Source organism: Cygnus atratus, chromosome Z (genome assembly GCF_013377495.2).
Source record: "Cygnus atratus isolate AKBS03 ecotype Queensland, Australia chromosome Z, CAtr_DNAZoo_HiC_assembly, whole genome shotgun sequence".
Taxonomy (NCBI): Eukaryota; Metazoa; Chordata; class Aves; order Anseriformes; family Anatidae; genus Cygnus; species Cygnus atratus.
This window is the reverse complement of record NC_066396.1, coordinates 25,797,160-25,811,992: the sequence shown is the minus strand read 5'-3', so window position 1 is coordinate 25,811,992 and position 14,833 is coordinate 25,797,160. Positions and strand designations below refer to the sequence as shown.

At 36.6% G+C, this 14,833-nt stretch overlaps 1 protein-coding gene across 1 annotated transcript in view; it reads left to right on the top strand.

Moving 5' to 3' along the window:
- SV2C (synaptic vesicle glycoprotein 2C) overlaps positions 1 to 14,833 on the top strand; it is an 82,133-nt gene that overhangs the window by 28,890 nt on the left and 38,410 nt on the right. Inside the window, exon 3 of the mRNA XM_035553580.1 lies at positions 3,338 to 3,489. Within this exon, the coding sequence (XP_035409473.1) occupies positions 3,338 to 3,489 (152 nt within the window). The remainder of the gene's footprint in view (positions 1 to 3,337; positions 3,490 to 14,833) is intronic.

The window sequence follows — 14,833 nt, the reverse complement described above, 5'->3', positions numbered from 1 at the left end:
CACGGAATTGAACAACCCAGGCTGGAATGGACTTTGAAAGATCATCATGTCCAACCTTAATGGGAAAAGGGAGATTAGATGAGATGATCTAGCACCCTGTCCATTCACATCTTGAAAGCCTCTGTTGAAGGGGATTCTATCATGCCTCTGGCGAGGTTGTTCCAGTGACTGACTGTTTTCACTGTAACAAATTACTTTCTTACATGAAGATGAAATCTCTTCCAGTGCAGTTTGTACCCATTACCCCTTGTCTTCTCCATGTGGTTCCTTGTGAAAAAGAGAACCCCCTTCCTCTTTGTAGCCACCCATTATGTACTGGCTGCCCTTCAAATACTGGAGCACTGTGATAAGATCTGCCTTGAGCCTTCTTTTCTCCAGGGTGAAAAGATCTAACTGCTTCAGCCTTTCCTCATAGGACAGGTTCTCCAGCCCTCTGATCATATTTGTGGCCCTCCTTTGGACACTCTTCAGTCTGTCTGTGTCTTTTTGAACTCTGGGGACCAGAACTGGACACTGCGCCAGGTGTGACCTGACAAATGCTGAGTAGAGTGTGATGATCACACCTGTATCTCTGCTAGTAATGTCCCTGTAGATGCAGAAATGTTTCTGTGCTTATCTGGCATATCTAGCTGAATAAGTACTGCAAGCAAATTCTTTGCAATTATATGCTTGTATTTGACATAAAATCTGACTTGTCTTTTTTTTTTTTTTTTTTTTAGTAGTGTTGGAAAAATTTGTGGACTTACTTACTCATCTGTTTCCTTCAGAACTAACAGTATTTTAGAATTCTGTAAATAATCATACATGAGTCTATCACAGGGAGTCTCACTATTGATAGCATACAGGTCACGTGTGTACCTAGAAGACAACTTCTCTAGCATGCATAGTCCAATCAGGCACTTGGATTTAAAAATAGGTAGAATGATCAGCAATGCATGACCTGAAGCATGCTGCTGTTTTGTAGGACATTACCCAGCAGTTTGCAAGGTGAACAAGTTGATCTGGGTACTTGCTTTTGCATATCTTGCCAACCTAGAGGAAGTTCTGGGAGGAAAATAACAAAGATGTTTTTAATTGGACTTTTGGAAGTGGAAGTAAAAACTGGTTAAGAAGAAGAGGAAAAAGTAGGTGCAAGTGGACAAAAGAAGGTGGTGGGCTGCTTCCATATCTCAGGAGCATAGCAGTGAATCTGTGTTTAGAACTCTGACACTTAACAAATCACCAGTAAAAAACTTGCAAAGGTCAACACAGACACAATCTTTACTCTGAGTCTAGATCTTAACTATATTTGTAAAAGAAGAAGACAAGATATTTCAGAACAACATTCTGGATCATATAATTAGTATTCTATAAGGTGGTGTGTTTTTTTTACATTCCCCTCTTCCTTTCCCCTCCATTGTCTCTCTTCCTTATATACTTTTGCTTTTCAAGACACTTTGCTTAGTGTATCTGCCAATAAGCAAAGGCTCTCTGAAATCAGAGGCTCCAGGATGTTATTTATTTATTTATTTATTTATTTTATTTTATTTATTTACTTATTTTCCAGTCACACTGTCCAGTTGCCAAAATCTGTTGTGACAAATCATGGCTCTGAAAGTAGATTTGCAGGCATTTATTTATGACAACATAAGTGCAAATGTACTGTAGTTTATTGTTTGTTTCATTAAATTCTGTTCTCCTAGGGTGCATCATTTATATCTCCTTTTGATTTTCACCTCCCAATAAGTTCACAGAACAAATATGAATAGAAAGTGTACAGAAATAGCACTATAAAAGCATGGCCTGAGCCCTGGAGGGTGAGAATTTATTGCTGTAAGCCACTTAAACTTTGGGAACTGGAGAGCCTACAGGCTCTATAGCACCACTGAGCTTGTAGGGCTTCTTCATTGCAGCAAAATGAGCTGTGATTCCACCCTCTGTTTCTCATCCTGGGCTTCCAGGACAACCTCTCAGGACAACCTCTCAGGACAATCTCCCTCATTGTGAGAGAGCGATACCCTGGTGAAACTTTTAGTGTTTTTACCCATGAGAAGAACACAAGATACAGTCCTCACATGGGAACTCTATCTGTACACCGAACAAGAAATCACGGAGGTGCAAACCTCTGCCCAACTTGCAGAGAATGTTAGCAACCTCAGCTATGGCAAATATTAATTTTAAAGGTAAGAGTTGACTGGCAGTACTTTGTGTAGAGCTGTCTAGAAAGAAATGACAGAACAGTAGTCCCCTAAACAAATTAACTTCTCAATGCAGTGTTTCATTGCAATACCTGAGGACACCTTGAAGTAAACAATACTGCATTGACAATAAATTGCAATAAACAATATTGCACTGAAATACCATTTCTGTATTCATCTTTTACTTTTTATACTTGTTTTAATCTGTTCTAAATTCCTTCTTTTTGCTCCCAGTTTGGCAGTCGCTGAAACAGCAGCATAAATACACATTTATCTTTAAAACTGAGTTAAAAATTTCAACCATGAAAGTCATTACTTCTTTAAAGGATGTAATCTGGTATATCTGAATATCTGTTCAAACTTCACAGGTATTTTCTTTAGTAGGAAATTAAAGCCCACAAAGACTTAATCTGTTGTGGAACATTTGACAGTTTGCATTGGTAGTGAGAAGTTAAATACAGTAAAAGACTATTTGAAGCCTAGTACTGACAATAATACATAATTTGAGTTATAATAAATTTTGCAAAACCAAGTTGAAGTCTTTTTTTTCACTTCTTTTTAAAAATTATTTTTATTTTTTTACTCCGTGAAGATGTGTGGATATTTTATGAATGCATAGGCTCTCCCATAAAAAATTTAAGCCCATCATGGTCTTAGCAAATCACGTGGTGCAACTGAATAGAACATCTTTTTAAAATATGCATGAGATAAAATATATTAACAACATACTTGGAATTTAGTCACTTCCTGTCTGAGCACTGAAACATTGGAGTTAAGACTTAGAGAAATATCTATTATTCTTTGGGAAAATGACTAATATTTTCAGTTAAATTGAATGTATTTTGACATTTGTCATTAGATTGCTATGATTACAGGATTTTTGTAACGGTGAAAGTCAATGCATTGTGTTGGTTTCTGTTTCAGCAGCCAGCACATTTACAACCCATTTGAATCACTGAATACTGAAATCACTGAATACTGAAATCATTTGAATCACTGAATGGTGAAAGTTTTCTAAATAGTTCTTCAGTACATGGTGCGATTTGAGAAAAAAACACTCTTGCTAGGAAAGCTGCTTGTAGTTTGGGTTTTAAATGACTTTATCCAAACTTTAACTAGTTGTTACTCTCCCTTAATGTATGGTATGTATTTCATTTTAGGATTGGTGGAGCTGTGCCAATAGTTTTCTCCTATTTTTCGGAAGTTCTTGCTCGGGAGAAACGAGGCGAACATCTGAGTTGGCTCTGTATGTTTTGGATGATTGGTGGTATCTATGCATCTGCAATGGCTTGGGCAATAATTCCTCATTATGGTAAGAAAAACATCTCCTTGCAATTTTTCATTCTTGTACTGTGAAAGTAAAGCTCTTCAATTAGAGTTTAAACATGGTACTATATATCTGTTCTCAAAATACTAACCCTGTTATTAAGAAAAATTGATTCCTTTGCAGGAAGTTAGGAGAACAGAACATTAACTAAATAAAAATATATTTAAAAATTAATATATTAATGCAAAAATTACCCCATACCCATGCTTGGTCAGATTCTATAAATTTACTAGAAACATGGACAAATAGAAGTATGAGTAACCTGGGTGAGTAGAATGTATCCCTGCCTATGACAGGGGGGCAGAATTAGATGACCTTTAATGTCCCTTCCAAACCAAACCTTTCTATGATGCTGTGAGTCTGTGATTCTATGGTAACTGGTATTTTTTTGAAACTGGAGAAAATATGTGACATGGATAAATTAAAGAAATTAAAGAAGATAGCTTTTAAAATGTGGAGTATAAAAGTTCTGCTAGCTTTTTTGTTTGTTTATTTGAAACAGAAATTAAATGCCAATTATACACTCTTGAGAAAGAAGTGTAAGGATCATCTTAATGTTTGTGGTGGCACTTCTGAATATAAAACCATATTGAATGTTCTTAATGGATCTTTTTAATGGTGTAGGAATCAGAAATTAAATAAAGTGTAGGGATACTGTAAAAATACTGTAGGGATAAATGAAGGCAAATAAGACAAAAAGCTTACAGTGATAGAAATTATATGAACATGCAATATATACTGCTTTGTGAAAGAACTCTTTACTGCCCTGACGTAGTCAAACATTATACGGAGGTACAGGTTTGAATCAGTCTTCTCGGCTTGTGTTTTGGAAGAGTTAAGTGCTCATGGGTCTCCACGGTGGCTGAGGCTGCTCAGTGGTTTTTAAAAATAAGGTTCTGTAAGCACTTGTCGGTGGCATTCTTCAAAACAAGTAGAGCAACGTCATGAGTTAGCTAGCGTGCAGAGCAGTTTTCTTAAGCCAGGCACTGATATTTATTGAAGTTGGATTGTGCAAAAGAGGAAAAATTCAGAAGGTTCGCCCAAAATGATTGGAACATTTAACAGACAGCAAGGCCCAGAAATAAATTATAACCATGCAGACTAATCAAATATCTAGACTGTAACATGAAAACTAATTTTAGACTGGACATACAGCCTGAATCTCTGTCCTTAACCTTGCCTTTTGGTTTTGAATTCCTGAAATCAGAGAGGAATCTTTGCTGGCAAGGCATGATGTGGATATATATATATATGTATTTAATTAGTCAGTTGTTCTGGGTGCCTTTTTTTTTTATTTCCTTTATATTTTTATTTTCTTTATCTTTCAGTGGAAAATACAAACATTATGACAGATGGATTTGAATAGGTTGTCTAATTTGACTATAGATTTCATAAATAACTCTACAACCTTTACTGAGGTGCTTTCAGAAATGTCACATGGCAATATATCTCAATGAATAACAATTCACAACTTTACGTTAAAGCAGTGACACTGGAGGGAATAATTTTCTTCTTTCTTTAGCAGTGGAAGAGTATCAGTAAAAAAAAAGCCATGCTGCGCTGTTTTGGTTTTGTGTGTGTGTATTTCACCACAGTATCTAGGAAATCACTTCAGACAGAGTAACACACAAAAAAAAATTTAAAGACTGTATTCTTCAGCTTTAGCCATATAAATCACTCTCCTTGCAGTATATTAACAAAAGACTTAATAGCCAAAGGGAGGGCTAAAAAAGGAACCTGTAAACAACAGACACAATTCTTCCCCAAAGGAAAAGAAATAAGCTTACACATGATTTTGGAAAATTTAATCAGAATATATATGTGGGTTTGAATGAGGTCTTTCAAAATTATTTTTACTGTAAATTAGACCTCTTCTTTATGTTGTCAAAGTTAAAGTCTGTGTCTTACTGCCTGGTACAAGTGTGGAATTGTTCTGCTCAGGACCAGGCATAAACTGCTTCATTTTCATGATTGCATGCTGAGTTCACAGGCGCTGCCAAGTGTTCCCAGGGCAAATGCTGCTCTGGTACTGGGGAGGATACATTAACACAATACTGTACCCTTCTGCAAACACTCCAGGAGAGGTTAATGCAGGCTCTAGTCACTTCACCATTTGTATCAAGTGCATTCATGAGGACTCCTTTAAGAGCGTTTTCTCCTTCAGGATTTCCACATAGTTTCCACATGATTATTTTGCCAAAATTAGGCAAAGATGTATCTTTTTCTCCAAACCACTTTCAGTCCTTCTCATCATTCATATAGCCACTGACCAGGAAGCAAAACTTATATTATAAACAAAGCATCCACTTACTTCTAAGGTTCATAGTGCATAGGAAATTCTGATCTCTCCACTTCTCACTTGAGGAGCAAACAGAGTTCGTTTTTCCTAGCTGAACACTGAAATTACTCAAAGACAATGAATGAAGTTGTATCTATTGAAAAGCAATAAGATGCCTCTGAGCATAGTAGAATTATTCTTAAATGAATGGAAAAGTACCAGACCAGCAGTGTAGAATCACCTTTTTTTTTTTTTTTTTCTCTCCCTGTTTTACAAATGTATTCCTTTCATTTTTACCAATTCTTATATAAGGTACTTTAGAAAGTCCTAGATTTGCAGCTGATATACATTATCTAGCTCCAAGGCAGGCAGTGAAGCTATACTAGTTCACCTGTTGAAGATTTAGTTATATATATATATATTTTTTTTGTGTGTGTGTGAGAGAAAATGAAGTCTACATTCCCTACATATTACAGTTTATCTCTGTTTCTGTTCAAGCAGCATGGGAGTGACTGAAGCCTGAGAGGAATCAGGATGATGTAGTGCTGCAGTGACCACATACTGGAAGATTAGTTTTATCTGGAAGGCAAGCAAGTTTCAGAGCTTCTTTAAGTCTATGGCTGTTGGCTTCTGTTTAAAAATTGAAAATGGATGCAGACTTGCTCAGCGTTCTTGAAAGAAGAGTTGAGGTCATATAGAATCTATTAGAAGAAACATCTGCAGAGAAATGCTTCTAATTGCAGCCAATTAACAAAGTCCCAGACTAGGCTGTTGCGAATAAATGGCTTTATGCACAACATAGGTCAGGCTTGATAGGAAGGATAATTACCATTTTATAAACCATTTTGCAAGTGCAACTTTAAATTTAGCATAATGCTTCAAGGTGGATTACTTCCAAGACTGTCAAATGCATCAAATACGTATCACAATGTTTTTTAAAATGTTCATTTTCCAAACAATGAAAAATCTTAACAGTGAGAGATTATATTTCAGCATAAAATCCCAATAGTGATATATTACCTTTTCATTATACTTCTTAGGTCTTCGTTCAAGCATAGGAACCAAGGATTCATCCAAGTTTTCCTAGCCAATTTTATCCCTTCATTAAAAAAAATAATATATATATATAATTATCAGTTCTCTGAAAAAGTATGTTGCCTGCCATACACTATGTTATTTTTTTTAAAAAAGGTTAGTAATTTATTGTGTCATATCTCCAAAATAAAACTAGGGAATGTAGTATAAACCTTTCAGTTTATTTATACTATCAGTTTTGGTATTCTGTGCGGTTTTATGTTTGCCATATATGAGGATCCTTTTCTGACTTCATAAACACAAGAAAAATTCCCTAGATTTTTTATTTATTTATTTTTTGCTTAGCAACAGGCAACTGTTGACTTCATTGATTTATAGATCTTATTACTGAATAAGAAAGCAAACACATGACCTAGATTGCAAGGCAGAGAAGTGGAGATGATGAGGTGTCTGACCAGGATGGTGCACGTATCAAGGTTGCTGCATGTAAACTGCAGCTGACATTTCAAGCTCAGGAGCCAAGGGATTATGTGACAGCAATTAGAAGGCAGCAGCAGCACGTATAAAATGAGTTGCTTTTTCCTTTTTTTTTTTTTATAGCATTTGTAAAATAACGTCATTTGCTTTTGCTGTTTTAAACATCAGCAAAGCTAATCAAATGTTCATAATATTTTAAGTACATTTCTAAATTATGGGAAGAGGCCTTCATCAACATTAATTGTTACTAGGTTTTACTTAGTAAAAGTAAGTAAAACTAGTTACTAGTTGCATTTTACAGCTTGGTGGAAATGTCTACAACCAGTTAGCTAGGAGCTAGATATGCCAGCATATATGTGCAAGAGCAACAATATTCACCACCAGATTAATTTGTAAATTCAGCCCTCTGTTTCGGAGAACCTGGTGCAAAGGGATTATGCTATTGACTAAGGTCATAAAGTCCTAATAATAACAGGATTGGAAACACGTGGAATTTTTCATTTTGCAGAGTAAACAACTATTAAAACCTCAAGCTGGTCTAAGAGTGCAATACCAACACAGGTCTAATTACTTTCATAAGGCCTTAGCCCCAAAAACTCTCTTTACAGTTGTCTTTCTAAATTGTCTTTCTATGGATTTGGGATGAGTTCAGGATATGCTTACCCACATGCTAGCCCCTCACTTCTGGTGTTTACCAGGGGAGAGAGGAGACAGCAATATCAAGCAGTTTTCATGTATGATCTGAGACAGATATCAGTCAAATTCCAATTAAATTAGTGTAGATTATCCACTAAAAGACTATGAAATTACTCTATTAATAATACAGAATCAAGAAAATGGGAAACATAACTTTCTAACACTCTCAGTGCAAAAACTCAGATATAATTCTTTAGATTAAACATTTTATTTAGACCAGTGTCTAAATACATAACATCTGAACTATTCATTTTTCATCAGTGGAATTTTTTTTTTTCCACTTAACGAGGACCAGCCGCTTGTGTTTGTAAGAAAGGTATTTAGCACCATTCTGGAAATACAAATTTGGAGGTGATAGAAGCGAAACAAGAAATCTAAGAAATAAGAATTTAAGTTCAGAATGTAAGATTTCTTTTCTAATTGTAATGTTTCTCCTTAGGTGTAAGCAGGAAAAAAATAAAGTGTTCAGCAATTTTTTCCATTATATCTGCAAAGAACTGATAACCTGTCCTGTGAATGAAAGTGAATAAGTATCTCTACTCCATTCACTAGATTTTTATTAAATTCAGAGAGAAAATTTTTGCAGAATACTTGATATATATAAACAAGCATATTAAAAATATACAATAAATATGTTACGAGTAATATATATATTATATATATAAAGATATATATTTATTTTTTAGAGAATCACTGTTTTACAATAACATAGATCTAAGAAATGCAGAAACAGAAGTCTCCAAATTATGGACTCAAACCTAAGACTTGTAAACCATTGTATTCAGAAGTTTAACTGTAACTTCTATACATAAAAGACTTAATTATCTCTTGTACTGAAAAAAAATGTTTTCTTTTCCTATATTATAAAATATATTTGCTCCTACTTTACTCTGAAACTCTTTGCCTTTTACTTTTCTTCTGTCAATATATTAGTTTAAATGGCAGGAACTGGGATTTAGTTTAGATAGGAAAAAAGTTAAGTCTCAAAGTTAAGGGTAATAAAATTCTAACATCTACTGTCTCACTGCTGGAGACCTGTTGAACATTCATAGCAGTACTGATACTGAAAAGTCTTTTCATGGGCACAGGAGTTCATAAATAGCCTTTATTTCAAATAGAATGCAATTGTTATTATACTGGACAAATCTATTTGGTTTTGTCAATGGCTTGTGAAGTGGTCTGAAAAACACCTTTGTTCATAGCAAAAGATTGTGGAGGTGAAGCAGATCAATTCACCTGAGGAAATTAACATTACTGACAATCGAAAAGATATTTCATCATCTTTTTGGTAGGTGTATTACAGTAACTTCTATAGTATTTTCTACTGTCGTATTTGCTTTGTTCTTGTGTCATCCAGTTGGAGTTAAAAATGGTAAACACACACTTAAAACTACAATAAACTCCCCTTATGAATGAAGCTGTTGTGAACAATATTGTAATAAAACAGATTAGGAGGTAGGCAGAGCTGGATGCTGCCACAATGTGGATGATCTAAAGTCTCAATGTGCAGCTCACAGCATGCGCAGCACCAGGCAGTGGTAATGAAGGAGTCAACCTGCCAGCATGAAAGAAACTAAACAGAGGATATGATGGACTAAAATTATTCAATGGCAATGAAGAAAGAAAAACTTTTGACTCCCTACTTCAATCTTTTTAGATTGAGGGTTAGTCAGTGACATGTGGCAGCAGCAGTATTGGGATAAAAAAAACAATTCCAGTGTTATATAGCCCCCGTGGAATTATAGGGCATGGCAAATGTTTGAATAGCAATAAAAGCAAAAAGATCTTAGTGACCATGCAGCTTCTTGCACTTCTGAAGAACAGACCTGGATCCTTCTGAGAAGTGACAACTGCAATAATGGATGTGCAGAGATTTCAGTCTAGCCTGCTGGACTCTTCCCATTAAAAGAAGACAAGTGTCAGTGCATGTGGTTCAATTTATACCCATTACCCCTTGTCCTATATCACTAGTGACCACTGAGAAGAGTTTGGCCGCATCCTCTTTACATTGTCCCCTCATGTATTTATAGAGATTGATAAGATCCCCTCTCATCAGTCTCCCCTTCTCTAGGCTAAACAGGCCTGGCTTGCTTGGTCTCTCCTCAAAAGACATGCTCCAATCCCTTAATCATCTTCATGGCTCTATGCTGGACCTTCTCTAGAAGTTCTACATCCCTCTTGTACTGGTAAGCCCACAACTGCACACAATATTCCAGGTGTGGCCTCACCAGAGCTGAGTAGAGAAGGAGAATCACCTCTCTTGACCTGCTGTCCACACTTCTCCTGATGCAGGCTAGGATCCCATTGGCCTTCTTGACCACAAGGGCACATTGCTGGCTCATGGTCAGCCTGCTGCCCACCAGGACTCCCAGGTCCCTCTTGGCAGAGCTGCTCTCCAGCAGGTCAGCCCCCAGCCTGTACTGGTGCTTAGGGTTATTCTCCCCTAGGTGCAGGACCCTGCACTTGCCCTCATTGAGCCTCATGAGGTTCTTCTCTGCCCAACTTTCCAGCCTGTCCAGGTCTCACTGAATAGCCGCACAGGCCTCTGGTGTCTCAGCCAATACGCCAAACTTTGTATCGTCTGCAAACTTACTGAGGGTGCACTCTGTCCCTTCATCCAGGTCATTGATGAATAGGTTGAAACTCTTCTGTGGTAATATTTATTCCAAGGTGAATTCCAAGATTGTTATCCAGTATTTAAATATTATATGGTACGTACTTTAGATAATATAAGAAAAAACAGATATGTTCCTGCTTTTCAGCATTTATTTCCATGGGAATTGAAATGTTGGGGGGAGCTTGTTACCAAGCCTTTTTTTTTTTTTTTTTTTTTTTTAATTAAGTAACTTGTATGGGCAACATTTTCTTTTTCTTCAAAAGTAACCCATGAATTTGGGTATTTCAAAGCATCTTTTGGCTTTATTTCTAATTAAGGATTTGGGACTATACCTGGACAAGTACAGTAAATTATTGACTACTTTGAAAAATTTAAAGTTTAACTTCATTATTACTTGTCTGTAGAACAAAAAAAAAAAAAAAACAAAAACAAACAAACAAAAACTGTTATTTGCCACGTTGAGATTGCACAAATTAATACCTGTAAAGCATCTTTGTCTGTTGAAATCTATAAACTTCAAAGTGTCAAAGCTGATGATGATGCTGTAAATAAGTGGCTCTTACTTTATAGATATTGCTGCTTTTCAGATATTTATTGTAGCATTTCTGAATTCCAAAATGTGCATTAGATGTGGGTCTGAGCATCAGAGAAACAGCTTGGTTTCTCTCATACCTGTTTTATCAGCATTTTCTTCAGCTCCCAGCATTTTGTCAGGAGCAAGGTGCCCAGAACCTTGTAAATGTATTATAAAATCATGGTTTTGTCTTCAACAAAGAATCACTTAGTTCCTTCTTCCACCTCTCCTCTGTTGTAATCCTCAAAGGGAAACTTGACCGTCTCTGATGCAGTGCACCTATCCAATCAAAAAAATAGGATGCACTAGTGTGATTTATAACAAAATGAGCTGTGCTTGTCTGATTTCATATTGCTGCATTACTGCGGCGACTGCAGCCAAAACAGCTAGGGAAAAAATATACTCTGTAGTCATATCTACAGAGATTATTTACTGTAGTCCATTGTACATCAACATCTGATTAATGTGAACTGGAAATAGGAAAAATAGTTACGTTTGTTCAAAGCTGGAACATGCTGAAATAGGATGTCATAACTGATTTAGACATGCAAGAGGTGCATCAGTGATGTCTTCTCTAATCTTGCAGACGGCAAATAGGAGAAAAGCATGATTAGCTGCAAAGGGAAAAAGGAATGAATGACTCATGGGTGATAAGACAAAAAGTAATGAGCTGAAATTTCTGTAAAGAAGAGGTAGTATAAAGAACAAAACCACATTTCTAGTGGTCTGTTAGTAAAGCATCTGACTGAAACTCCTGTGGAATATTAAAATCTCAGTCACTGTAAGTCTTTAAGAAAAGACTTTAAGAAAGTATCAGTGAAATGTATTCTGAGAATATTGTAGGGGCCATCATTTGTTCTAATCTGGAGTAAGTGGATGCTCTAGATATCCCCCTCAAGGTCCCATCCACCCCTGTTTTCATAGGACTATTAAATGGATACTGTTGCTCCAGAGGGTATGGGAGAAGGAAAATTAAGAAAACAAGGACAAAAAAGGAAAGAACTTCAGAAATTAAATGGAATAAAAGAGATTTATTTATTTATTTACTTATAAAAGAGCAACATTGGACATTCCCAGCACAAGTAGGAAACTGCTTGTTTACCAAACTTTTCTAACTGGTGGCTCCAAAAGAGAGAGAGGATTTTTCTGCTGAATAAATCTTGAATAAACCTGTACTGGCTGAAAGATACATGAAAAAGTCCATCCTTTTCTATATTAAAAATTCTGGACACATAATTAAAAGAAAATAATAATAATCTTATTCTTCTCAAACCTTTCCCTCTTACTGTACCTTTTTCATGATAGGTCGGAACAAAACCAAGCGATAGCAGCAGCTGTTCCAGAAAAATCTGAGCCCAAGACTACTTTCTCTGTTATGCAGTAGTTTCTGTTCTTTGCATAAGATCTGTTCTCTGCAGAAGATCTCTGACTTATATTAGTAGTCCAGAACAAAGAGATGCCAAAGAAGATGGCCTGGGGCATAGGTTCCCGTGTCTTTTCTCAGTAGTAGAAAGTCCGTGAATGCAATAATGCATCTGCAGAATTTTAAATCAATATACTAGCTTGCTTTTTTTTTTTTTAACTCAGAAGAAATATTTTATCCAAATTTAAAAACAAAGAGCATCTCTTCAATTTTGCCTTCTTCAAACAATTGACTTTGTGATACAACTTCTGTCTTAAGAATCTGTGAATCTATTTCCACCTTAGCCAGTGGAAAATACTTTTGTAGTTTTAAAAGATGCTGGAGCTCTGCTAATTTTGAATCTGCATTTGCTATGAGACTGTAATGTTGCACAAATGGAATAGATCAGACATAAAGGCATCTACTATATCATGTAACATCTGTTGATCTGCTTAGTATTCCACTAAGAGTCAAAATGATCCCCAATGTGCTGTACTTCCCCCATACTTAGTGCGTTTCCATTAATTTTGCATCCTGCAGGCTGAAACTATGTCTATACTTTTAAAATCTAAGTTAATTAAGGTGGGTACAAGGTGGTTTTAATGTTAACTTGATTTGTCAACTCCTACTTATGAATAGTTCTGTTTGAAAAAATCCTATGAAATTAGATTATACTAAATGCATATACTGAAAAAAAAATCGTAATCTCTAAAAGCAACAAGAATGACAGAACACAGCAGAATTTGGAACAGCTACTTATGCAAATCCAGCTAGGAAAGCAAAACAAATCACTTTGTTTATCAGTTTGCTATTTTCTGTGCCCTAATGCAGGGTTTGATATGGTCATTTAAATGTTTATATTCACAAGTGTTAGAAGCTTAAGTAGCTTTTAGCACATCTACTTAATGAGCACTAAGGACTCTCTCATTAGTGAGCTACAAATATAACCTTTTGCTGGGTTGTTTAGGTTGTCTGTGAAAGAGAAAATTTGTTTATCTGGAGGTTCAGTAAGAAAACTAACAAGATGTTTTGTGAGCTGGAAAGTTACAAAGCTTAGTTTCCTAGTGGTTTCTGCCCAAGTTTCAGTTAAACTGGTTATCTTCTTTCTCTCCACTCCTCCCCAATATCCTTTACAAGGAATATCACAGAATCACAGAATGGGTTAGGCTGGAAAGAACCTCTGGAGACCATCCAGTCCAAACCCCTGTTCAAGCAGGGACACTCTGCCCATGACTATGTCCAGATGGCTTTTGAAGATGTCCAGGGAGATGCTCCACAACCTCTCTGGGCAGCCTGTTCCTGCACTCAGTCATCTGCACAAGTGCTTCATCAGTGTTCAGGACAGAACTTGTGTTCCAGTTTGTGCCTGTTACCTGGGCACTGGGCACCACTGAAAAGAGCCTGGCTCTATCCTCTGCCACTCTCCCTTCAGGTATTTATAGATGTAGATAAGATCTCCCCTGAGCCTCCTCTTCTCCAGGCTGAACAATCCCATCTCTCTCTGCCTTTCCTTATAGGGGAGGTGCTCAAGTCCCTTCAGCATCTTCGTTGCCCTATATTGGACTGACTCTTTCCAGTATGGTCATATTGTACTGGGGGGGCCAGAACTGGACACAGAACTCCAGGTGTGGCCTCACCAATGCTGAATAGAGTTGCAACTTTCCATGCCTTCACCATGCTCACCTCTGTGTTCACCTCTCTGGCTTAGCTGCCATTAGGAAGGAGGTAGCACCTTTGGGCTCAGGTCAGACTTGTGTTGGTGGTGTGGCAACAGTGCAGTCATGGCATTCAGTGTGGATGGACCACTGACTTGTGCCTTTTCCTCCCTGCACTGATGGGTTCTGTCCTTGCTGCCTGGCAGCACATTTTATGCAGCATTGGGGAATGCGGTCATTTTTGAGCCTATTTCTTCCTGTCAAATTTAAAGAAAGTAGGTTAGTGGCTTTAAACATTTTTGCTGGAAGAACTAGCAGACAGATGAACAAACCTCAGCCATTAACGTCACTAATGCCGTAAACATCATTTTCCAAAGAAGCCATAGTTACAGTCAGTCATTCTTACAAAAATAAAACATCTTCTCAGCCTTGATTTTGCTAAAACTTATTTCGTATAATGAATTGGCCTTGATTGCAAATTAAGAAAAATTACTTGAAGTTAATGAATCTGCCCTAAAAATCTGACCAGTAACTATAGTACTATAGAAATGTCTATCCTATTAGGCGTAATCCTTGCTTTTCCCTTTGAGAAATT